This window comes from Pelophylax lessonae (assembly GCF_965119305.1).
Source record: "Pelophylax lessonae genome assembly, chromosome: 3".
In the NCBI taxonomy this organism is placed as follows: Eukaryota; Metazoa; Chordata; class Amphibia; order Anura; family Ranidae; genus Pelophylax; species Pelophylax lessonae.
The window spans coordinates 291,778,938-291,806,236 of record NC_138770.1 but is presented as its reverse complement, the minus strand read 5'-3'; the positions used below and the strand labels follow the sequence as shown (position 1 = coordinate 291,806,236).

Here is a 27,299-nt window from a genome sequence, read left to right as displayed (position 1 = left end):
TCCAATCCCACACCACACAGCAATATCGATTGTAGTTTGTAGAACACAGTTTCCCTAAAATTCAGCAGACTCTGTCCCTAACAGGATTGAGAAGAGATCGTAGATCAGGATTGAGTGCAGACCCCACCCCCCACACAGCAATATCGATTGTAGTTTGTAGAAGACACTGACCCTATATAATTCAGCAGACTCTATCCCTAAAATGCCTACAACTCGCCCTGCCTAAACACTCCGACCTGTCCCTCAATTCTATCCGGACACAAATGGTTTTTTCCTGCCTATCTTTCCCTAATCAGCAGCCAGCACGTTGATGTGTGCTCTGTCCCTGAATCTAAGCAGCATAATGACGCCGCTGCGGCTGCCTCGAACTTATAAAGACTTGGTCACATGCTTCAGACGGCCAATCACAGCTACTGAGACATTTGCAGGCATGGCTGGGATGGCTTAAGGCACACCAGTTAAACGATTGTTGATTGGCTGTTGAAAGCCCGCCATGAAAAGAGCGCCAAAGCATGCAAAACCCGGAAATAAAACGACCGAACACGGATTTTTACCCGAACATACAGTAAAGTGTCCGTGTCCGTGTTCGGGTACAAAAAATCCAATTATTCGGTACGAACACGAATAATACAGTCCGTGTTCGCTCAACACTACTAAACAGACAATTATGCCCTGCCTTAGGATGGACCACGTCCACCTTTGCCGGTGGACACAGATACTTCTGGCCGCCTCATTGTGGCATGGGAACATCAGCCTCTCCTTGTTGGCCTCCCAGACATGATGGGGGGGGGGGATATTACCCAAATTTAATAGAAACTGGGAAATGTGTGATTGGATGAACTTTATTGAATGAAAAGTGGTGTTTGGTGCACTTTAAATTGGGGACTAAAAACTACCGTATATACTCGAGTATAAGCCGAGTTTTTCAGCACATTTTTTTGTGCTGAAAACGTCCCCCTCGGCTTATACTTGAGTCAACAAAAAAAAAAAAAGTTCCCGGCCGCTCTGACGTGTTTAAGATTTAAAAATGGCGCCGCCCAGCGTGTGCATGTCACCGCGCATGCGCCGCCACGGCGGCGCATGCACAATGACGTGTCGGCACCGGGCGGCGCCATTTTTAAAATGAAGGCTCCTCTGGAACAGGTAAGTGAAACACAGCCGCACTAGTATGCCCGCAACCCCGCATCCTCTTGTACCATGCTTGCCACCCTGAATTCTCCTGTACATGCCAGCCACACTACATTCTCCTGTACCATGCTTGCCACCCTGAATTCTCCTTTACATGCCAGCCACACTGCATTCTCCTGTACCATGCTTGCCACCCTGAATTCTCCTGTACCATGCCAGCCACACTGCATTCTCCTGTACCATGCCAGCCACACTGCATTCTGCTGTACCATGCCAGCCACACTGCATTCTCCTGTACCATGCCAGCCACCCTGCATTCTCCTGTACCATGCCTGCCACCCTGCATTCTCCTGTACCATGCCAGCCACCCTGCATTCTCCTGTACCATGCCCGCCACCCTGCATTCTCACCCTAGGCTTATACTCGAGTCAATCATTTTTCCCATCTTTTTGTGGTAAAAGTAGGGGCCTCGGCTTATACTCGGGTCGGCTTATACTCAAGTATATACGGTAAATAAAAAAGGAAGAACACCAGCATCGCAGTCAGAAAAACTGCAGGTGACAATTAAAAAACAAAAAAAAGGGGGGGGGCAGGCAGAGGACAAAAAAAAATAAAAGGCTCAGCGACCAAAAAAAAAAGGGTATACAGCACTAAATGTTATGTAAGGCGCTGTTAAAACACTACACTAAACTCACACTATACTCACACTACACTAACACTCAGAATCACAAAAGGTGAACACACTATCTTGCTCGTAGAAAACGGAACCCTGTTCTATCTATCTCTACTCCAACAACACACTGCAAAAGCTTCCTAGGAATCTTTTATAGTATGGGGTGGGACTATGAGCACTGAGCCATGATTGGTCTAAATCATCATCACTTTGTCCAAACAGGGCTCTGACAGTGCTCTGTGCCCTAATTTGCAAAGCCTTGCACCTGACAGTTTTGTGCAATGCTTCATTCAATTAGGGCCCTAGAATGTACTGTGAAGCTCGCAGTGCACTGTGGGGCGCTCACCGGTGAACATCCTGCCAAGTGCCCTGCAAATTTGAGTGTTCACTGAATGGGCAAACAGGCGATGTTCGGGCTTAACTTTTGCTCGGCCCGAACTGTTTGCCCAACTCTTCCTACAACACATAAGTGACCTTCCAAAAATATCCTACATAGGCAGCTTGTTTGATCCATTATTATGATTTAAAAGAAATAGCTGCTTTATTGAGAGCGGGGTAAATGCTGCTTTTTTTAGCTTCTCCTCATGAACAACTGGGCAAATGCTAATGGAGGTATACTAGAACATTGATATGGATGCATGTTTGCGCACACTCTTGCTTTATGGGTAGCAGCTAGTATGTCTTATATTCCAGGTTCATAAATCTTATGATGCCAGCCATGATTTAATTTTATTATTTTAATTTGTTTTTTTGTGAACTACATTGTTCGGTTAGCTAATTTTGAAGATTATCAAAAATGATGTACCAGTGTTATTTCAATCCACGCAGATAGGTTTGCATATTACTACCTCTAACAGCATGCAAGGGGTACAGAGTCTAGTAATTAGTTTATTCCTTTTAAGTCCTTCCATCTATGAAGTACAACTATGTTCAAAAAGTGAAAATCAACATTTCTAGCAATGCAACAAAGCACATAATATGTATTGACATAAAGCAGTACTTACCTTTTTAACATCTCTACTTTAGCATCTTCATTTATATCTAAGTTTTTATATGCCATCCCAATGACTCGGAAGCCTTGCATTGTATACTGGTTGAGTACATGTGAGAAATTGATTGGCACTGTTTGAAAATATAAAATCATTCACAGTTGAAACAAAAATGTAAAATTACTGGCTAAACATCTTCCTGTTTTTTTATTACAAAAGAAAGCTCAAGAATTGGAACATAGGATCATGCTGTGCCATAAGCTTGTATTATCCCAGTGAATACCCAAATTCTGTGGTTTTATTTATTTTGTTTTGATTTTTGTACTTTCTGTAAAACCCTTAAAACCCTTTTTTGAAGTCAATTGAGGGACACAGAAAGTCTTTTATATTTGAGACATCCAAAAGCAGTACAACACAGAAAACGAACACCAACAGGCCAAAGCAAAACAGTAAATAACTGGGGACTGTCTACAACTTAGAGAACTGCCTGAAGAACCCTGCACCTTGCATCAGCCAAGGCCTCAATATCCACTAGGTAGAACTTAGAGAATGTGTAAACAGAAGAACAGCTGGCAGCCTTACAAATCTAAAAAGTACAGTTTCTTAATGCTAAAAAACCCAAGAAGCATCCACAGATCTAGTAGACAGTTGACAGTAAAAGCTGGAACCGAATCCTTAAATTGTTACTAAACCCACAACACTAAAATCAGTCTGTATATGCAGTAAAGCATGCTTGTTATACTCACCGTGGAACCAACTCAAGTTACAGTAATCCTCTGCATTGTGTATAAAAGCTGTGTAATCCTGTCTCTCTGATCCTCCTCTTCTTTAACTGACTCCAACCCATCTTGTGATGAAACAGAGCATTAGGAGTCAGGCTGCGCATGCTCAGTTTGGTGTGTATTGTTAGAGAGTTTTTCTTTTTTATTGGTAGAGTGCATGTGATCAGCACAGGGCCAATCAGCACTGTCCATTCAGAGGATCAGGGGAGAATGAACACTCTTCCTACAAGCTTTACTAGGAACTGATAGAAGTCACAATTTCTATATTCTGTGTGCTGTGGGAGACCAGATATAGTGAATGCAGGTTCTGGGTTTAGTAACACTTTAAGACCATAAGCTTGAATAATGATCTGCCTGATCCAAATAGAAATGGTGGAATAGCAAGCCGGAGCACACTTCCAGGTTCATCCAGGATGACAAAAAAAAATTGGTCTTGAAAGAAACAATAACTAAGAGTTAGACTTTCACAGCTCAAATCACATCCAGACAGTAGAGGGAAATTTCCTTTGGGTGAATTAAAGCAAGACAGAGGAAAGTAAGAGCTAGGCCTTCATTTAAGTGAAAGGCATAAACTACCTTAAATGAGAAGGACACCTCAACATGATGTCCCTGTGAAAACCCAGAAAGGGTACCTTGCAGGATAGGACCACCAAATATTTGCCTTGCATAGGTGATGGCAACAAGGAATACTATCTTGACAGTAAGAGTAGAAAAAGGAATGTGTAAGGAACATCACACAAGCCATGAGGATAATGTGAATGTGAATAAGCAAGCACATGTTTACGGCATAGAAGTCTAACTGGACATGCAACTTTGCACACACAAACATACGTGAAAGCATGCGGGCACGTCCACCACAGATACTGACACCAAGTGGGCCATTTAAACCTGAGCTCTGCAAAGGATCGTTGCTGAATGATCTTTAAGTCTAAGTTCCTGCAATTCTTTTTTCTAAATGATATGGTTGACCCTGTTATTGACACGGCTTTCTCTGACCCTCTTCAGGATTATCTTTGTTCGCCTGGATTTCTGACTCTGTAGCCCAGGTTTTTGTTGACTATGTACTTAATTGCCTGCACATTGCTGACCTGTTCAGTTTCAGCTACTTGCCACTTGTGCCCTTCCATCACCCCTGCAGGCCCTGTCTCAACTTCCACGGTTGCTTGAATGGGAATTGTGCAAGAGATCACCCTCATCATCTATGTGACAGAATGTCTCTGATGGGTAAAGCTGTAAATTCTGAATCACACTGGAACAAACCAAGGAGCTACAAAAGAGACTCAGAGTAAAAAAGTTTTAATAATTCAATCCATGAACAAAACAGAAAGGGAGGAAAACTAACCACTGAGAGTATTAAGATCCAGACCCTGGTCCAGACCCAGCTGCAGCGGGGGGGGGGGGGGGGGGGGGGGGGGTTTGGGCTTGTTCCATGGATAAACGCCTAAAGTGAAAATTCTGTGACTCACACCAAGTGAAGTATGTCATCCACATCAAATGACAGACCTTGCAGGAAGTAGCCTTCCTAACTTTAGCATCACGAGAATGACAGATTCATAAATGCGTCCACAAAGTGTCCACCAGAAGTCTAACCTTACCTTACAAGGACAGCATTCCACATCTGCCAGGGTCAATCCAGAGCAATGAAACGTAAATGAAGAAGTCTTAAAGTGGTTGTAAAGGCTCAAGGTTTTTTAACTTCATGCATTCCACTGTAAGTTGGCAGCAGGAACAGATCCGAAAAAGAGCGTGGAGCATGCCCATGTGACACTCTACCATGTATATGATTTCAGCGCTCAGTCCTACAGAGTTAACCCATTCTGTGATGGAAACTGGCAGGAAACAGGTAATTGTAAAGGCAGAGAGTGACCTCTGTATTAAGGTAGCTCCAAGTGCTCAGTCAAAGTGAGTATTTACAGACAGGGTAAGCACAGAGGCAATGGCAGAAGCTCTGGACCTGGAAAGCACTCTGTGACTAACTTTTTAACAGAGTCTGAAAACCCCCCAAAAGGAAACCCAGTGCTTGAAAGTTCCAGGCTTGATGGCTTGACCTGCAATATCCAGCCAGTGGAGTCCAGATGTGACACTCCAAGCCAGGCTAAGGACAGCCGCACCAGATAGTTGTAACTGAAAAGTTTATCTCTAGCAGCAGTATAGAGAAGAGTGAAGATTAATGAAAAAGATGCTAGTATAGCAGATTAAAAAAATTTGCCTTTTACATAGAAAAGCTGAAGAAAAGAGGTCTATCCTTTTTGGACTCTAGCAAATGCTAGTAGTGGAAGGAGTTATTTCAAAATGGTCCTCACTTTTTGCATTTGACAGCGACCAATTCTCCTGTAGGCAGAAGTATAACTCAAAAGGTGAAGAAAATCTTATTTCTCTCAATGAATGAGAAAAAAAAAACAGATTATATTCCTACAATCATTTTTAACTGCAGTGGTGCCCTGAGCAGCATTGTTGATTGGATGACTGTGCAGGTGGGTCTCAGACCACTTCAGATCTAGACTGCCATGTTCTGTGTGAGAGCAGCAGTTAGGACAGTGAAAGAAACTTTATTAAAAGCTACAGAACTAACAATTTTTGTCATGCACTTTATGTTTGATGTAGCCTAACTGCATCCCTGATTTAAACAAAAAAAGATTCAAAAATAGTTCATCCGGGCTCTAATTTTACTTCAGGCAGGTCTTTCATAAATAAATAAATAAACTCAGAAACAGTTTAGAAAAATGTTTTTGTATCATCAGATGTTTAAAGAAGCAAAATTATGTTAGTACCTGTATCTTGCTTGCAAAATTTCACAATTACTTCTGGTGCACCTTTCAGGAAGATTGAGAATGTATGTTCTCCCACATTTTTTGTTATAACAGACATTCTTTGGAGATTGGAAGAGAATGGAAACTGGTGTAAGATGAGGAGTCCTTTCACTAAAACCTTTTAGAAAGACATTAGAGAGCATTACAAAAGTATGTTTTGTAAGATCTTTTCCTGAGGATTAAATGCAAAACATCTGAGCAACATGGCACCTAAGCAAGAACAACTATGCATTCACTATATAAAAACCAAGAGGAGAAATGCCTAACTTCATAGAAAACATAATTTACACTTGTAAGAAAAAATAAACTTGAAAGTGCTGTAAGAATATTTAATATTCTGTTTTTTTATTTGTCTGTATGCATCTGTGAAACTAGAATATGAAGATAAAAAGAATCTTTGAAAAAACTGGAAGAGCCAATAAAACTATCTTAAAGTATAGCTAAAGGCAAAACTTTAAGTTTTGGATAGAGGGGAGAGGGATTAAAACACCTATCAGTTTCTAAATGCTGTCTGTGCCCCCGTTAGGGAGATTCAACTTCTCTATTTGTCCTGTTTACCATGGTGCAGAAGGCAGAACAGCAATCTATAAAATTTTAACATTACTATTTATGTAAATAATAACTCTGACACTAATAATATGGTGTAATTGGCCGCGGCCATTTATTAAAAGAATAAATAACATGTGGGATATAACACATTCTTGATACTTATTAGTCCAGCCAAAAAGCTTGAACTAAACCAATCGTACAACCAATAACAACTTTGAAAATGTAGCTCAGCCAAAAAACTCGAGCTACCCATTAACTCACATAACATATAATATCCCACAATATTACAAAAAAGCTGCGACAGCATTAAGGGTGGGAGGGAGGGACGAATTTTTCTGCGTCTCTCCCGCTGACTGTTAGGCTAATGAAATGTTCTTCTTTTTATAGGGAATCCTTAAGGCTCTAGATCGTTATTTTATTCAATTACCACCAATGACAGTAAGTAAATCAATTTGACCAATGGATTTCTTATGTTAACTGACCAATTATTCCTTTAAAGGACCAATCATACTTATTTAAGTTAACCAATGACATAAACTGAATACTTATAAACTGTTTTCTGTCATGCCTCTGCCCCATGCATGCAGAGTGGGTACAGTTTGACCCATCCTGCATATTTATTATCACTGAAAGTGAAAGTAAAAAAAAAAAACAAAAATCTCAAATTTTGAGTTGTGCCCAGAAAAGTAATAAAGGGGAAATCTTCCAATGGGAACACTAGTTCTGGGGACCTGGGGTCCCCAAGGAATTCCCTTCATTTGCAGCGTTTTCCTCTCTATGGGACAGGAAGTGAAGGCGAAAAAATAAATTATACCAATTTGACTTAAGCAGTGGCACCAATGATATCAGTAAGCACAGATGTCTGTCAATGATGTAGTGAGCAGAGACTCTTTTAAGAAGAGTTTTCAGAAGCAGCTTTAGTTTTAGTAAGTTTTCTGCCAACACACAAAAGTTTCTAGATGTAAACACTAAAATTTAGATGCAACCAAAAACCTAAATGTATTTTTTTTAGGAATTTTATGTGCTAGACCAACACAAACTTGCACATAATTGTGAAATGGAAGGAAAATGATAAATTGTTTTTAAAATGTTTTACTAATAAATATCTGAAAAGTGTGTCATGCATTTGTATTCAACCTACTTTACTCGGATACCCCAAACTAAAATCTAGTGGAACCAATTGCCTTCAGAAGTCAACTAATTAGTAAATAGAGCCCACCAGTGTGTAATTTAATCTCAGTATAAAAACAGCCATTCTGTGAAGCCCTCAGAGGTTTGTTAGAAAACCTTAGTGAACAAACAGCATCATGAAGGAAAGGAATCCACCAGACAGGTTAGGGATAAAGTTGTGGAGAAGTTTAAAGCAAGGTTAAGTTATAAAAAAAATATCCCCAACTTTGAAAATCTCACGGAGCACTGTTCAATTCATCATCCCAAAATGGAAAGAGTATGGCACAACTGCAAACCTACCAAGACATGACCGTCCACCTAATCTGACAGGCTGAGCAAGGAGAGCATGAATCAGAGTAACAGCCAAGAGGCCCATTGTAACTGGAGGAGATGCAGAGATCCACAGCTCAGGGGGGAGAATCTGTCCACAGGACAAGTATTAGTTGTGCACTTCATAATTCTGCCATTTATAGAAGAGTGGTAAGAAGAAAGCCATTGTTGAAAGAAAGCCATAAGAAGTCCTGTTTGCAGTTTGTGAGAAGCCATGTGGGGGGACACAGCAAACATGTGGAAGAAGGTGCTTTGGTCATATGAGTCCAAAATTGAACTTTTTGGCCTAAAAGCAAAACGCTATGTGTAGCGTAAAAGTAACACTGCACATTACCCTGGGCACACCATCCCCACTTTGAAACATGGCGGTGGCAGCATCATCTTGTGGGTATCCTTTTCTTCAGCACCTGCTAGAGTCTGCAAAAGACAATGACCCTAAACATACAGCTAGAGCTTCAATGAAAAGGTTTAGATCAAAGCATATTCATGTGTTAGAATGGCCCAGTCAAAGTCCAGACCTAAATCCAATTGAGAATCTGTGGCATGACTTGAAAATTGATGTTTACAGATGCTCTCCATCCAATCTGACAGAGCTTGAGCTTTTTTGCAAAGAAGAATGGGCAAAAACATCACTTGCTAGATGTGCAAAGCTGCTAGAGACATACCCAAAAAGACTTGCAGCTGTAATTGCAGCGAAAGGTGGTTCTACAAAGTATTGACTCAGGGAGGCTGAATACAAATGCACGCCACACTTTTCAAATATTTGTAAAACATTTTGAAAACCATTTATCATTTTCCTTCCACTTCACAATTATGTGCCACTTTGTGTTGGTCTAGTACATAAAATCACAATAAAATACATTTATGTTTTTGGTTGTAACATGACAAAATGTAGAACATTTCAAGGGGTATAAAATACTTTAAGTCACTGTATACCATAGTTTGTAGATGCTATAACTTATTATTATTTTTTTTTTAATTATTGGATAGGTTTTATAACATAAAGTTAAAAAAATATTTTTTTTTTTCAAAATTTTTGGACTTTTGTTGTTATATCACAAAAAATAAAAACCCAGTGGTGATCAAATATCACCAAAAGAAAGCTCTGTTTGTGTTAAAAAAATTATAATAATTTTGTTTGCATGACCAAGCGATTACCAGTTAAAGTAGCGCAGTACTAAATAGCAAAAAAATGGCCTGACCATGAATGGAGTAAAATCTTCCAGAGCTGAAGTGGATAACATAGTATAACATATATCCAGAGCTTTGGATGGCCTCAGGTGATATACAGTGATGAAACAAATTCTCCCACAAAATGTATGCCTGTTTATCTGCAGTCTTCTCTTCTCTATATCAGTTCAAAGTGAAGAATTAATAAAGCTTGTCTGAGCTGTCAGAAAACAGGGGGTGGGGAGCTGACGTTAAACTCTGTAGAGCTCAGTGAGTAGAGCTCTCAGAGCTGAGTGGAAAGCTGGAGCTTCCTACCCTGTTACCTTTTTTTCCTCTAAGGGCCAGTTCACGCCACATCCAGTCCAGTGCATTTTTTTTTTTTTCTGCTATAAAAAATTTATAGAAAGTAGGTTATATGGTTTCCAATGGCATAATTCACATCAATGTGGTCAATTCCAGGGCGTTCCAGTTTCAGAAAAAAAAGTAGAACATGATGCATTTTTCCTGCACTGGATTGTACTGGAATGCGTTCAAACGCATAAAAATGCACCGGAATGCATGAAAAAAAAAAAAAAATGCACTAGACCCCAGTACAGTGAAAAAATAGGAAAAAATAAGAAGAAAAAACATATCAAATGCATCCAGAAACACATCACTAACACACCGGAATGCATCAAAAACACACCATGCGTGCAGCAATGCATCTGGAACGGATCTGGAGTGTGTTTTTGAAGTGTAAACAAGCCCTAAGTGTCTGGAAAACTTGTCAGAAGTGATTCATGCTGATAGAGGAACAAAGTAGCAGACAGAAGCGACACTTTACAATCACATTAATATTACTGAACAACTGCATATATCTTACACACTGTGCTCCACGTCCTGGAGTAACCATTGCATACAGCTTTGATTTACTGTCTTCTTTGAATTCATTAAGTTCCTAAGGGAAGACGCAAGATTCCAGACTTTAATAAGGGGTCATTTATGTTTTATTTTATATAAGTATATGCCAGTTTACCTACAATATCACATAAAGCAAATTGCTGGACAATGCTTCGCAATAAAATTAAAATTCTTTAAGAAATGTGCAGTTAATGACAACCAAAGAATTTAGTTAAAACTTAAGTAACTATAACTGTAGGAATTAATGCTATATCTAGAGAAAACATTGGAGATCTATTAAAAGGGAATAATAAAGTATATTAGACTAGGGTGAGGCAAGACACAGTGGTCACTGGGAGCTCCTTACATAATATAAGAATAAATATATTTTCCACAAGTCATGCCCTTATTCCTACCTCACCCAACTCCTTTTTATGAACCGATCTACAATGTCTCTTCTAGGGGGAAGAGTTTGATCCAAGATTTTTATGGAGCCTTAGATAATTGCTTTATTCCTGACTCCTTTCTGTATATGCATAAATGGAAGGCAAATTGTGACCTACAATGCACCCCGCAAGACTGGGAAGATATGATAAAGCAATTTGTGCTCTTGCACTACATCTATCACTTTTGGGAGACGGTCATCTTCCTTAAATCTTCTACATTTGGGAGACAATCATCAACTCTTTAACAAGATGGTACTATACTCGTTAAACCCCATGTTATTTTCCCTATTGTTTCAGATCTATGCTTAGATCACACGTTTTGGTCCTGTGATGTGCTGCTCCCTGTGTGTCACAAAATTAGTAATATTGCCTCTAAAATCTCTGGTCATGCACGGGAATTGACCCCTCATATGTGCTTTCTTTTCTGCGTCCATCTGAGGGGTCACGCATCAGGAGGGGAGATTTATTTTATCCTATGTGTTGAAACTCATCGGGACATCTGTCACTCCATTCTCTCTTGTCAATGAAAACATCGACTCCATTATGTTGATGGAAAGGATTCTTAACACTATGCACTGATTCAAAGCTAAGTGGGGCACTTAGAAATTCTCCCATTACCTATTTTTATAGTGTCTTAATATTAGCACTTTTATGTAATATGGTCTGTTTTTTAGTTATATAGTGTTGAGACTTTGTGGCATAAGGTGTGAACCTTATTGGTTGTAAATATATCTTATACCTTATATTAATGTTTCTTAGTACGCATGTTATATCTCATTATTATTATTATTATTATTATACAGGATTTATATAGCGCCAACAGTTTGCGCAGCGCTTAACAAAATGAGGGCAGACATTACAGTTACACTACAATTTGGAACAAAAGGAATCAGAGGGCCCTGCTCGTTAGAGCTTACAATCTCTCGATATATACAGTGCCTTGTGAAAGTATTCACCCCCTTGAACTTTGCGACCTTTTGCCACATTTCAGGCTTCAAACATAAAGATATAAAACTGTAATTTTTTGTGAAGAATCAACAACAAGTGGGACACAATCATGAAGTGGAACAAAATTGATTAGATATTTCAAACTTTGTTAACAAAAAAACGGAAAAATTGGGCGTGAAAAATTATTCAGCCCCTTTACTTTCAGTGCAGCAAACTCTCTCCAGAAGTTCAGTGAGGATCTCTGAATGATCCAATGTTGACCTAAATGACTAATGATGATAAATAGAATCCACCTGTGTGTAATCAAGTCTCTGTATAAATGCACCTGCACTGTGATAGTCTCAGAGGTCCGTTTAAAGTGCAGAAAGCATCATGAAGAACAAGGAACACACCAGGCAGGTCCGAGATACTGTTGTGGAGAAGTTTAAAGCCGGATTTGGATACAAAAAGATTTCCCAAGCTTTAAACATCCCAAGGAGCACTGTGCAAGCGATAATATTGAAATGGAAGGAATAACAGACCACTGCAAATCTACGAAGACCTGGCCGTCCCTCTAAACTTTCAGCTCATACAAGGAGAAGACTGATCAGAGATGCAGTCAAGAGGCCCATGATCACTCTGGATGAACTGTAGAGATCTACAGCTGAGGTGGGAGACTCTGTCCATAGGACAACAATCAGTCGTATACTGCACAAATCTGGCCTTTATGGAAGAGTGGCAAGAAGAAAGCCATTTCTTAAAGATATCCATAAAAAGTGTTGTTTAAAGTTTGCCACAAGCCACCTGGGAGACACATCAAACATGTGGAAGAAGGTGCTCTGGTCAGATGAAACCAAAATCGAACTTTTTGGCAACAATGCAAAATGTTATGTTTGGCGTAAAAGCAACACAGCTCATCACACTGAACACACCATTCCCACTGTCAAACATGGTGGTGGCAGCATCATGGTTTGGGCCTGCTTTTCTTCAGCAGGGACAGGGAAGATGGTTAAAATTGATGGGAAGATGGATGGAGCCAAATACAGGACCATTCTGGAAGAAAACCTGATGGAGTCTGCAAATGACCTGAGACTGGGATGGAGATTTGTCTTCCATCAAGACAATGATCCAAAACATAAAGCAAAATCTACAATGGAATGGTTCACAAATAAACATATCCAGGTGTTAGAATGGCCAAGTCAAAGTCCAGACCTGAATCCAATCAAAAATCTGTGGAAAGAACTGAAAACTGCTGTTCACAAATGCTCTCCATCCAACCTCACCGAGCTCGAGCTGTTTTGCAAGGAGGAATGGGCAAAATTTTCAGTCTCTCGATGTGCAAAACTGATAGAGACATTCCCCAAGCGACTTACAGCTGTAATCGCAGCATAAGGTGGAGCTACAAAGTATTAACGTAAGGGGGCTGAATAATTTTGCACGCCCAATTTTTCAGTTTTTTATTTGTTAAAAAAGTTTAAAATATCCAATAAATTTCGTTCCACTTCATGATTGTGTCCCACTTGTTGTTGATTCTTCACAAAAAATTACAGTTTTATATCTTTATGTTTGAAGCCTGAAATGTGGCAAAAGGTTGAAAAGTTCAAGGGGGCCGAATACTTTCGCAAGGCACTGTATATATATTACAACTGATGCTTCATCTCTTTGATTTATGTACTCTAACAACTTAATCTAATAAGTAATTTTCTCTAAATTAAAAACAGCTAGATATTACCCAGCCTGTTCCTTCAAACATCTTGATGTCAAGTGGATCACCATGCACTTTCCCATCCATTATAATCAATGAATGGCAACTGGCCATTGCTCCAGTAAAAGTACTCCAGGGTAATGTGCAACCAGTTATAACAGGAAAGACCTCCTGGAAACTAAAAGAAAACAATGTATTATTAGCCACACAAGCAACACAAATATTCAAAAACTACATTTTACTGTTTCCACAGTTAAAGAGTATGTAAACCCAATATTTAATATTCCTGATATGTGCCCACTGTACCATGTAATTGTATGAATAGTGTTGGGCAAACAGTTCAGGCCAAGCAAATGTTCAGCCTGAACTTCACCCGTTTGGAAGAACACCCACATTTTTTGTGCGATCTGCAGGCTGCTTGCCCTCCAAACGCACTGTAACAATATGTTGTTAAGGAGCGGGGCCAGGAAGCCGGCCACCGCATCCATAACAACTGATGAGTCAGCAGCTGTCAGCGGGCTTCCCTGTTGACAGCTAAGAAAAAAAAATACAATTCTGAAAAGGGGGGGTGAGCGAGTGTCCCCCCCCCCTCGAACCACACTAGGCCACATGCCCTCAACATGGGGGGTGGGTGCTTTGGGGCAGGGGGGCTCTGCCCCCCCACCTAAAATAACCTTTTCCCATGTTGATGGAGATAAAGGCCTCTTCCAACAACCCTGGGCGGTGGTTGTGGGGGTCTGTGGGCAGGGGGCTTATCAGAATCTGGAAGACCCCTTTAACAAGGGGCCCTCAGATCCCAGCCCCCCCTATGTGACTCAGTAGGGGTACATTGTACCCCTACTCATTCACCAAAAAAACTGTCAAAAATAAATAAAAACACAAGTCCTTTCTTTAATTTTTTTAAAAAAAGAATGAAAAATCAATGTCATCTGATGTAGATCCATTATCAATTATGAGGCACTGCCACACCAACAGACCTGAAAAAATCAAAATAGAAACACTCCTCACTTGTTGACGGCTGACCGCCAAATGCCTCCTCTGCCAGATGACCATTCTTAAATAGGTAAGGAGCGCGGGACGTCACAATAAGCGAGGCCACCAGGTGACATCACCAGGTGGCCCTGCCCCTTACCTATTTAAGAACTGTCAAATGGAATAGGAGCCATTCAGGGGTCTGCCGTCCTCGTTGGTGCAGTTTTTTTTTTTCTGGGTCCAGAGGTGCGATGGGCATCATAAATGATGATGGATCTACATCGAGGGACAATTTTTTTAATAAAAAGGCTTGTCAAAAACTTGTCTAATGTTTTTATTTTTGACACCTTTTTTTGGTGAATGAGTAGGGGTGCAATGTACCCAATACTCATTCACATGGCGGGGGGATCGGGATCTGGGGGCCCCCCTGTTAAAGGGGGCTTCCAGATTCTGATATGCCTCCTGTCTGCAGACCCACACAATCACCACCCAGGGTTGTTGGGAAGAGGATCTTGTCTCCATCAACATGGGGACAAGGTGCCTTGGGGTGAGGTGTTGAGGGCATGTGTTCATACCAAAACATGGTTCAGGATGTTATGGTTCAGGAGGGGGGTGCTCGCTTGTCCCCCTCCCCCTTTCCTGGCCTGCGAGGCTGCATGTTCAGATAAGGGTCTGGTATGGATTTAAGGGGCCCCGAACAGGGGGGTGTTCAGCCCATCTCTATGTATGAAAAAACATCCTGTTCTCTTTGTATTGTTTTCTTTGTGTGGAATTCCCAGTGTTCCTGCCAGACCCTTTGCTTTCCTAGCAAAAACGGTCTACATTGGGCAGGAGAACACAGCTAGTTAGTTCTCTAACTGTCCTGGGAACTCAGCCTGCTCTCCTCCAATGATCAGACTTATCCTGACCCCCCCCCCCCCCTCCCCAGCCTTTCACTGGGAAGTTCAATGTGCTGTTTCTCCTCCTTCCAGGTTTTTTTTTTTTATTCACAAATATTTTGCTTTTCATTCCTATTTTAAACTGAATCAGTTGTTTTAAAAGGTGATCATTTACAATCACTTTAAATGAAAAATATCTCCATATGTGTCCTGACTGGCAGTGGTTGAATCACGCTTACCTCAATGGATTAATAATTTTTCATGTTTCAACATGGCTTCCTGAGCATACAGAGTTAGTATTTATTAAACATCTTAATATTACTACCAATACTACTAATCATCATCATCCTCATCAATAGTATTGCCAATAGCAACTCAAAATACCAGCATCACAACTACTATAGGAATTGTCATAAAACCTACCAGCCTCTATCTGAACGAATGATACCCCATAAGTCTAGGCCATCTTCAGTTAAAGTACCTGTCTGAGTTAAAAATAGCTTGTGAGTTAACATGACAGCCTTTAGATATGCAAGCTTAATCAAAAAAATCAACTGGAAATGTAATTAGAAGATGCATATTATTACAAATTCTCATCAATGGCCACAACATGTACAGATTTTTCATTTTCACATACCTCTTTAAGTATGCTAAGAACTTTCTGAGTACTAAATATACCACACATGTAGACATATAGACATTGAGGCTGACTTACTAAAGGAATAGAGTCTGTTCACTCTTCTTTAATTATACACGCACACACAAGCAAGCAATAACGCGTTTGCTTTTTTTTCCTTTCACGTGATACTCAGAAGTGTACACATCCACACGGCATGCATTCACACCTGAACAGAGCATATTCCTGGTTATTTTTAATAGTCCCTACACTCTTAGTTAATCAACCTATCATTTTATGGACAAATTTCTTTTTCTTTTTTGATGGTATTCGGTGGTAAATTTAAATATGCATTATTTGCATTGGTTAGTTTGGAACTCAAAACAGAAAAACATCTAAAACATTGTTTGGAACTAAAAGTAGAAACACGTCTAATTTCCTAGTAGAAGAAGAAGTCCTCCTCTATGTGAGCATTCACTAACACCACAGGGCAGTTTAAAATGATTGCTTTAATAAATCAGCCCACAATATTTTTTTTTTGTTTTTAATATTCTAATTGGTACATGCTCATGAGAGCTAAAAACCTGCTCTATAACATATTTTTTTATTCATCCGTGTCCATAAAAACATCTTGTATGTTTGGGGCAAAGTAATACAAAACAATATTTCTAACAACCATTGTAATAAAAAAAACACACACACATATATATATATATATATACACACATACATACACACACACACACACACACATATATATGATATACAGTATACTATGCAATACTAAAGCAATCTATAGAATTGGTTTAAAATTATAATTTTTGTTTTTGTCATTAATGTTTCCTAACTCGTGCAATCCTTCCAAATCGCACCCAACCATCAGTGCCTACCAATGATGCAGGCCAACTCCGATTATACAAAATATATCATTTATTTATTGAATGTATAATTCTGTGAGCTAGGTTTTGTGCCGATACATGTAAGCCATTTTTATTCCCTTATATATAGCACTAAAGATTATTCCATTTATTGGATTCTGGAGCTGCTGACTACCTTTCCTTCTAAATGAATATATTATACTATTGAGAATTTAGCCCAAAGTCTGAAAATGTAAGAATACATACTTTGTCAAAGCAAAAAACATTTATCTGTCCACACAAAATAATTCTCTGAGGACTGATGCAAAAAATGCCTTGCTTTTTCAATCGTGCCTGAGAGTAGAGAGTGCAGATTGTCAAAGATGGGGGCAGAGAAACTGGTATTGCCACAGTTGCCATGATAAGTGCCATGATCACTAATTCTTGAGCTGTTGCCTATGAAACAAAGAGTGAAATTATTACATTTTTATGTCTTCATAAGGGAAACAAACAAATATAAAATCAATATATATATATATATAAGTTCCCTTTTCAACTTTTTAGTGTCCAGATATGCACCCAATCAGAATTTTTACTCTATTTACAAACATCTTTGTTCTTTACTGGTACCATTTCTTACTCATGCAGCCTTGGAAAGACTTCATTTTGCACCTTTTTTCCAGAACTTCTTCCATTTGCCATCACATTCTCACTAACCCTAAAAGCTTTTAAGCCTACTTTGATCTACAACGCTTCCATCCTAGCACATGATTTTCTTAGACACTACCCACAAGAAGAATTCTACAACACCCTCATTTGGTATGGTCTCTCTTTCAACTGCTTTTGCATATTTCTGTATATTTTAGTGCCATTGTTATAGCTCCAATATACCCTCACATTGTTCAGCTGCAAAATATATTTATGCTGTAAGTCACTAATAAAAAATATTTTTTTTATATAATTAAATACAAAAACATTACTTCATAAAAAAAAAAAAATAAATAAAAATGCATATAGGTCTATAATTATTTTTCCCTAACACTCTACAATCTATCAAAAATCTGAAAATGTAGTACCTTATATTAGCTAGAATGTGGTGTAGAAGGATCAGTCTGGGCATTTGATACAATCCTTTTTCATACAGGTTATTTGTCAAAAATTGTTTCATTAGGTCATTAGGTGAGAGAAATGTTGTACAAATTATTATTTTTTTTTTTTATTTGGATAAAAATATGGCTACTTCTAATGTTTTCCAATTGAAAAGCAGGTAGTACTTGATCTTGTAGAAACAATCTGAACCAGAAGATTTTTCTTCCAAAATGTATTTCCATAAACATAAATGTCTGGTTTTGCTTGTTTGCCTGCAGAATAGGAAGAGTAAAATTCGGAGGACATTCCAGATGGCCACAGAATCTGGAAAAGTCACCTACTGCCTAAAGGTATATGATCATTTTTTGATCCAAACACAACTGGCTCACTCAGGGGATTATAATATAATGGGCACCTAAGGCTAAACAAAGGGAAAAAGTAATATACTTTTATTTTTAGTACAAAATACGTGGGAACTTTGCATTAGAGTATATTCTTGTAAATGCATGTGTAGCATGCGTCGCATGACAATCATGGGTTAAAATCAGGTGGTGAAGAGGCAACATATCACTTTCTCACCACCTGTTACATACTGACTGCTTTTCAAAGGAGCAGCAGTGCCTGCTACACTTGTGAATGAGCCCTTTGTTGCATTCAGCAGCAGCACCCTTAGGGCCCGTTCACATGTAAAATGGGGGGGGGGTAAAAACCCTGTGGGTGAGTGGTGGTTTTACCACCCCCAATCCCTACTCCCCTTTAGCTGCTGAGGCAGCAGCCAAAGGTGTAAACATACCAGAGCAGGAATTAAGCCCCCGTTGCTTTTGGTGGGTGCTACCGCCTGCCATTTGTGACCCATTCAACGAAATGGGGCCACTTTGCAACTGCATGCTTCTGCGGTGTCTAAGGGGTTAAAGCAGGTGGTGAGAAAACAACACTGCTTTAACCCCTTGTTTTCTGTACTGCACAATGTTGCAGGTCACTTGCAGAGGGGCCTCATTCACTTGAATAGGGGGGGGGGTCATGCTTGGCAGGTTATTGAGTATAACTCTTGCTGCGACTGACATGTCTACATTCCTAGCCTGGTCTCTGCAGCTAAAGAGGGTGTGGTTAGGGCGGGATGATAAAAACATATCTTAACTATGAGGTTTTACCACCTTCAAAACTGCAAATGTAAATGAAAAATAAAAGAATAAAGGGTGTGCAAACCATGAAACAAATTAGAGGCAGCACTAGAAGCTATGAGTGAAGGAAATGAGTAGATAAAGGTAGTGCGCTTCTAAAAATTGTATACATAAACAAACATATAATAAATCAGATGCTAATGAAATAAAAATTCCAAATACAAATAGCCAAAAAAAAAAAAAAATGGTGATGTGAATAAAGCCTCTCAAATAAAAAAAAGACGCTGACTTCTTCAACTTCAAGGAATGAGTGATGGAAGAAACCAGTGATGAAGTAATAACATTATATAATCGAAAATTCAAACAAGATGTGCTTCAGAAAATAATCCTGTCCATATGGGTGGCCCCTTACCGCAAATTAAATCAAGTGATAACTTATATCTCACGCAGTGGCAGTGAAGGTAACCAGTGACACCCAGTAGTAGTGGTGGACTCTTACCAGAAAGTGCGGAGGTTAGAGCTTTAAACTGGTAAGCAGATGATCCGTGGTCGGAGATGCGTAGGCTGAACTCTCTAAATGTAATTCTCCAGGACCTGTCCGCTCCTCATACATGTGGATCTCATGATGAATCAGTAGCAGAAATACCAATAAAAGGATTCCCAAATAAAGGAAATAAATGCTGACGGCACGGCTAGCTCCCCCTGACGCGTTTCCACTTACAAGTCGTCGGCTGGGACTGGAGCGTCGGGGGGAGCTAGCCGTGCCGTCATACATCGTGGACCGTTCTGCAGGCGGCTGCAATTTTTCTTAAAGAGCCACTGTTCTGCGTGTGTATTTCCCAGCTGATGTAAGTGTTTGCCTTTTTTTATTAAACGTAATTTTAAGGATAACACACTATCAGCATTTATTTCTTTTACTTGGGAATCCTTTTATTGGTATTTCTGCTACTGATTCATAATGAGATCCACATGTATGAGGAGCAGACAGGTTCTGGAGAATTACATTTAGAGAGTTCAGTCTATGCATCTCTGACCACGGATCATCTGCTTACCAGTTTAAAGCTCTAACCTCCCCACTATCTGGTAAGAGTCCACCACTACTACTGGGTGTCACTGGTTCCCTTCACTGCCACTGCGTGAGATATAAGTTATCACTTGATTTCATTTGCGGTAAGGGGCCACCCATATGCACAGGATTATTGTCTGAAGCACATCTGGTTTGAATTTTCGATTATATCACGTTATTACTTCATCACTGGTTTCTTCCATCACTCATGGGAACACACGCAGCATTCATTCTCTAACAATCTCCAGTCAAGCTAACAAATACTACATAGACTTATTTATTGGCAAAATTATGGCCGCGACCTTTATTAATTGGTTTCAACGTACACTTTATTAAAACTTCAGCTTCATACGAAAACCATATCACTGATAACTTTAACTTCACACCATTTTTCAACTCAGCTTTTACAGCTCGAGCTGAATTACCACATTTCCTTTCCATTCAACTGTCCCCCTTTTCTTAAGAAAAGGTGACCCACCACATTAAAAAGGCCGCGACAGGGAAAGGGGGGGTGGGTGAGCTCCGCAACATGTCCTTCCGGCGACGACTGGCGCTAAAATCCAGTCAGAGCCCCTCTTTTAAAAGCTCCCAAAGGGGTTCCAGAACATTCCAGACCTTTCCTTGTATCCCACCTATCAGGCAACAAAGCCCCCCAGAGACCACACCCTTACCTGAGAGGTGCTTTGACCACGCCCTCACCTGAGGGGAGCCTTGAAACCTCTGGCTGCAGTGTTCCCATATGGAAAAGGGGGGCCTTGAAACTCATCCCCCTTTTCCTCACATGGGAATACACGCAGCCTTGATTCTCTAACAATCTCCAGTCAAGCTAACAAATACTACATAGACTTATTTATTGTCAAAATTATGGCCGCAATCTTTATTAATTGGTCTCAACGTACACTTTATTAAAACTTCAGCTTCATACGAAAACCATATCACTTATAACTTTAACTTCACACCATTTTTCAACTCAGCTATTACAGCTTGAGCTGAATTACCACATTTTCCTTTCCATTCAACTGTCCCCCAAATAGACAGCACACCGCCTGTCTACCCCCACACCGCGGCCTTTTCCATGCAAGACTGGAGATTGCTATTGAATATATCTAAGCCAATATCGGACAAATGAATTCCATCCCTCCTATACAACCCTTAAATGCCTAAAAGTGAACCCATAACCCAAAGACATGAATTTTTCCATGACTCTATTAATCCTCTTCCTAATTTTTTCAAAAGAGTGAAATGTGGCAGGCCCTAACCACTGTAACCTGGGTATGATTTCGGAGAAAACCACGACCGAGCTGGGATATAGCGCCTTAGTGGTCCCGAAGCAGTGCTTCATTTGGAACATCAATGAATGTTTTTTGATGCCTGACGTCATTCCCACCCAGATGCACTATCAGTACATTCGGATGGGGATGCCTATATGCCATAACACCCAGCTCACCCAAAAGATTGCCCCAAACCATACCCCTTATGCCATGCCAATAAATAGAGAACAGTCTATCATTCAAACCAAGTGACTCCGTATAGCTTCTGGCGGATGCTCCTCTTTGCGCCCAGAATATATAAGAGTGGCCGATTATCCATACTATCCGGTTCACACCTAGACGAGTCAAAAGATATTGTTAGGTCTCACATATCTTTTTTTTTTTTTTGTAAATAAATTTTTTTTGAAGAAATAAAATAGAATAACAATACATGAAAACATGAAAAGCAGAGGTACACGCACACTGCCAATTGAAGGACAAACAGTAAATGGTACAACGCTCGTTTAACATATTCATATGTAAACAAATATAAAGTCATATGCAGTGCACTCGTCCAAGACCAGACTCAAAGTAGGGATTAGTGCAGCATTCATGGTTCCCGGACCCTTACCCCGATTGGGTGCATACTGTGAGGGTGCCGTCACCTGCATAGATTCTCAAAACCCAGGTGTCGCCACTACCTGTGTGTGTTTCCCTAGCATGAGTCCTAGAGGGTTGCTAATGAGGGGTAGCCATTAAAAGAAACAGAAAACTAAAGATAGGGGAACGGGGGAAGAGGTAGGGAAGGGAACGGGGGTCTGCCACCAGAGCATTGTAGTATGCAGATGGAGATAGAGAGTTAAAGTATTATGTCAAGAGAGGTAAGTTCAAATTAAGTCAGGGGATTGTATAATCCAAGAATGCCACTGTTTCTTAAATGTTTCTACTTTCCTGTGTTTGAAGGCGAGCATTTTTTCCATTATGAACTGGTTAGCAACTCTATGTTTGATAATGGCCAGGTTCGGGGGGTCGGTAGACCTCCATTTGGCTGCTATTGCTATTCTTGTGGCAATTAAAATATGCACCAACACCTTCCGGGGGCCAGGTGGAAAGGAATCCAGGCCTAGCCCCAACAAGGCTAAAGCTGGGGAGGGTGCACATGTTACTTCCAATAGCTGAGAGGCCCAGCCAAAGACTTCCTCCCAAAGTGTCCGGACCATTGGACAACCCCAGAATACATGTAAAAGGTTACCCCTTTTGTGACATTCACGCCAGCAGAGGGGGGAGCATTTCCTATCCATAGCATGGAGTCTAGCTGGTGTGATATAATACCTGTGAAACAACTTCTGGGAGTTGTCCCAATGGTCCACACATGCAGAGGATGATCAACTGGCCTGAAATGCTCTCATCCATTGATAAACAGAGAAGGACTGGCCCAGCTCACCCTCCCATTTAAGGATAGTGGGGGATTTACGGAGCAGCGGCTGATAATTATAAAATTTATAGAAGAGTGAGATACCTTTAACGTTAGGAGTGGACTTGGCAGTAAGGAATTCCCAGAGTTTTTTTGGCATTGGGGGGATCACTGAAGCATGAGCTTTCTGATATGCTGTAATTTGGAAGTTAGTCAACCTTTCAAGGGCGGAATGGGGCTGGATCAGTAGATTGGAGAAGTTGTAACCACGTCTCCTCCAATTCAGGTTTGAGATTCCTGGTATGAGCAAATCATAGACTGCAAGTGGGGTAGTGAGCGTGACACATTCCTCATCTTGGAATTTTTGTCCGAAGAGATGGGTCCACACTTGTAACGTGGCTTGAATCGTGGGATAATTTTGTGGAGCAAAGTGGGTGCAAATGTTAAAGCATGCAGATTCTGTCCAGGGGAGACTTGTTTCTCAATCTGGTTCAACAGGTTATCTTCCTGATGTACAAACCAATAGCGAGCTTGAGATAGGACCGCTGCTCGGTAATAAGCTTGTGCATTAGGGAGTCCCACCCCTCCTAATTTATAGGGTTTGTATAGAGTGGAGAGTGCAATTCTAGGGGGTCTCCCATCCCAGATAAACTTTCTCAACTGGGAAGCTAGTTTATTGAAGAATAACTGGGGGATGGGGACGGGGAGCGTCCTGAAAAAGTACAACAGTTTCGGCAGTACCTGCATTCTGTATGCAGCAATTCTGCCCAGCCAGGAAAGGTGCACCTTCCTGATTTGGGAGAACTCCTCCACTATACGATCTAATAGCGGCAACATATTACAATCATACAGTTTTGCAACCGGTGAGGTAAGTTGGATGCCCAGATAAGTTATGGAGGGAGCCTCCCAGTTGCATGGAAAAATACCCTTAAGGGAATTGATTTCAGCAGACAAGATAGAGACCGGAAGAGCATAGCACTTGGAGGTGTTAACTTTATAGTAAGATATGCGACCGAATAGTTGAATAACTGATTGCAGTTCATGTATCGACGCATTCGGGTCAGTCAGGGTCAGAATGATGTCATCAGCAAAAAGTCCTAGTTTGTGCTCAGTTTGACCAACTTGTATACCTCGAATGCAAGGATTGGATCTAATAGCTTCCGCAAGGGGTTCTATTGCCAATGAAAAAACGATGGGGGAAAGGGGACACCCCTGGCGTGTGCCATTTGTGCGGGCAAAAGAGTCTGATAGGATCCCATCAGTGAGGACTTTAGCTGAGGGGTTAGTATAGAGGGTCATAATGGCTGAGTGAATGAATCCATGAAACCCAAACCGAGCTAGAGCTTTGGACAGGTAACCCCAATGCATCCTATCAAAGGCCTTTTCGGCATCTAGTGCCAAAAAGGCCGTTGGCGTAGGGTGTTCCTCAACAAATTTTAAAAGGTCAATCATGCGACGGGTGCCATCTGTCGCTTGCCTGCCTTTCACAAATCCCACTTGATACAATCCTAGCAAATAGGGCGTACAAAGTAAAAGTCTGTTTGCCATCACCTTCGCATATATCTTCAGGTACACGTTAAGTAAAGAAATAAGTCTGAAGTTAAGGGGGGAGTCAGTCGTTTTTTCCCGGTTTAGGTATGGTGACTACCGTGGCCTGGAGCATTTCCTGGGGAAAATTGTTATTCAAGGGGGCTGAATTAAAGAGAGGAACAAGATGGGGAACAATCGTGGGGGCCATCAGTTTGTAATATTCTGCTGAAAATCCATCCGTCCCCGGGGATTTATGTAATGGAAGGGAGTAGATTACCCTTTGTATTTCTTCTTGGGAAAAGGGTTTGTTCAGGATTTCCAGAGATGCCTCATCTAATGAGGGCAAAGAAAGTGTGGACAGAAAATGGTCAATGTCAAGGTCAGTAGGAGCGTATGTGGCAGGATCATCTTTAAGGTTGTACAATGAGCTATAATAGTCCCTAAAGACGATAGCTACATCCTTAAGATTTTTGAAAATTTGACCCGTGCTATGATGTTTAATCAGAGGGATATTAGATTTAACCCGTTTCTTTTTTTTCTAAGCTGGGAGGCTTTATTGCTTTGAGAGTACCAGTTCAGTTTTAACCGCTTGAAAAATACATCATGGTCACGTAAAAGTGTAGTCCTGAGGTCGCTCCGTAAGTTAGAAGACTTAAAGGTGGGAAGACAATGTAATAGAGCAGCACGAAATGCCAGCAGAATGCTTGGATGTATAGGGAGAGGTATAAGCAGTAGAAAGAGAGAAGTGCTTATGCCGCTGTACAGAACACTGGTGAGACCTCACTTGGAGTATTGTGCGCAGTACTGGAGGCCATATCTCCAGAAGGATATAGATACTCTAGAGAGAGTTCAAAGAAGAGCTACTAAACTAGTACATGGATTGCAGGAAAAAACTTACCAGGAAAGGATAAAGGACCTTAACATGTATAGCTTGGAAGAAAGAAGAGACAGAGGGGATATGATAGAAACTTTTAAATACATAAAGGGAATCAACTCGGTAAAGGAGGAGAGCATATTTAAAAGAAGAAAAACTACCACAAGAGGACACAGTTTTAAATTAGAGGGGCAAAGGTTTAAAAGTAATATGAGGAAGTATTACTTTACTGAGAGAGTAGTGGATGCATGGAATAACCTTCCTGCAGAAGTGGTAGCTGCAAATACAGTGAAGGAGTTTAAGCATGCATGGGATAGGCATAAGGCTATCCTTCATATAAGAAAGGGCCAGGGACTATTCATAGGATTCAGATATATTGGGCAGACTAGATGGGCCAAATGGTTCTTATCTGCCGACACATTCTATGTTTCTATGTTTCTAAGTTTGGTCAAAATAGTAGGAGAGGTCGCCCTCCCTGATTTATGGAGTTGTTCCAACTCTGCTATTTGAGACTGCAACTTGGTGATGTGAGCTGCTCTCTTCTTCCTATCCCTAGCCATCTGCTGAATCAGGAGGCCCCTAGCTACCGCCTTATGGGCACACCAAACCACCTCAGGGGAGGTCATACCAGTAGCATTAATATCAAAATATTCTGCAATTTTACTTTTAAGTTCTGCACTGTACTCCGGGTGGGCTAAAACAAAAGTATCATTGCGCCAGAGTGGAGCATGGTGTTTATTGGAGCCATCCATTATATCCATAGTGATAGGAGCATGGTCCAACCATGTGATAGAATGAATGTCTGCTTTAACAACCTTCTGCAGTAGATATTTGTCCATCAAAAACAAGTCAATCCTAGAATAGCTGCCATGGAATGCTGAGAAAAATTAGTAATCTCTCTCAGTGGTGCGGAGACACCGCCAGGGATCAAACAATTCTTCTTCTACACAAAGAGGGCCCAAATTCGGCCTGCGTCTCGGCCCCACTGAGGAACAATCCAGTTCAGCATTCATAACAACATTAAAATCTCCACAAAATATTAAACGACCCTTAGCTTGTCTTTTAGCCCATAAAAATGTTTTTCGCAAAAATTTCAGAGGATGCCTATTAGGGGCATAAATGTTTACGATGGTATACACAGTATTATTGATTTCCGCTATTAGTAGGAGAGTCCTGCCATGAGTATCGTCCGCCCTATGTAGCAACTGAAAGGTTAGCGTGTCTCTAAAGGCTATAAGAACTCCATTCCTTTTGGAAGAGTTGTTGGCTGAAAAAATGTGGGGGAACTTAGGGTGGGTGCAGGCAGGTGCTTTGTTACCTGCAAAATGGGTTTCCTGAATACAAATGATATCACATCCGTGGTGCAGTGCTGATTTCCAGAGGCTTCTCTGCTTGTAAGGGCTGTTAAGACCCCTGGCATTAAGGGACATCAGTCTAATGACCATGGCGGTGGAAGAAGGTGCATAAATACCTCCTGGAGGGAAGAAGGGAAGCGGGGTAGGGAGGGTAACAGAACAATCTGGTTCCAGGAAAGGATGGGGTGTAGTAGAGGGTTACTCCTGAGAGACTGAATACCTGGAAAAATTCAAGACAGTCAGAACAAAAATAGGCAGGTAGGTAAAACAAAAGAGTTCCAACAAGGATGCGGGCGATCCCGCACAAAGGCATTGGGGGAATCAAAGTCATGTGAACCGCACAACGGGTGCGTTAAACTCCGGTCGGTAGAAACGCTTATCTGAAAGGTGAGATCAGGAAGCAATACTTCAAGTTCCTGTAGCTGCTGCATGGGAGTTGGAGGCACGACGTGAGTGCCCCTGAGGAATGACAGCACCCCCGTCGCCTTCAGGAGGAAGATAGCCCCATTGTCTGAGGAGTTCCAGGCCTTTGGCCAGCGAGGAGATGGTATGGGATACGTTGTTAACTGTGACGGTTATTTTAGCAGGGAAACACCATTTATACAGGATTTTGTGATTCCTGAGTATTTTGGTAATTGGTACTAAGTTATGCCTGGCTGAGAGGGTAGCCTTTGAGAGATCTGTTATCCAGTGGCGGCTGGTACTCAAAAAGAAAAATG

At 40.8% G+C, this 27,299-nt stretch overlaps 1 protein-coding gene across 1 annotated transcript in view; it reads right to left on the bottom strand.

Annotated features, from left to right (window-relative positions):
- The window catches only part of LOC309551109 (putative cation-transporting ATPase 13A5), a 252,741-nt gene that overhangs the window by 90,580 nt on the left and 134,862 nt on the right, over nucleotides 1-27,299 (bottom strand). The window contains exons 12-17 of the mRNA XM_082251555.1: nucleotides 17,149-17,337; nucleotides 15,832-15,893; nucleotides 13,586-13,736; nucleotides 10,464-10,538; nucleotides 6,344-6,500; nucleotides 2,806-2,923 (exon numbers count right to left, since the gene is read on the bottom strand). Of these exons, the coding sequence (XP_082107681.1) occupies nucleotides 2,806-2,923; nucleotides 6,344-6,500; nucleotides 10,464-10,538; nucleotides 13,586-13,736; nucleotides 15,832-15,893; nucleotides 17,149-17,337 (752 nt within the window). The remainder of the gene's footprint in view (nucleotides 1-2,805; nucleotides 2,924-6,343; nucleotides 6,501-10,463; nucleotides 10,539-13,585; nucleotides 13,737-15,831; nucleotides 15,894-17,148; nucleotides 17,338-27,299) is intronic.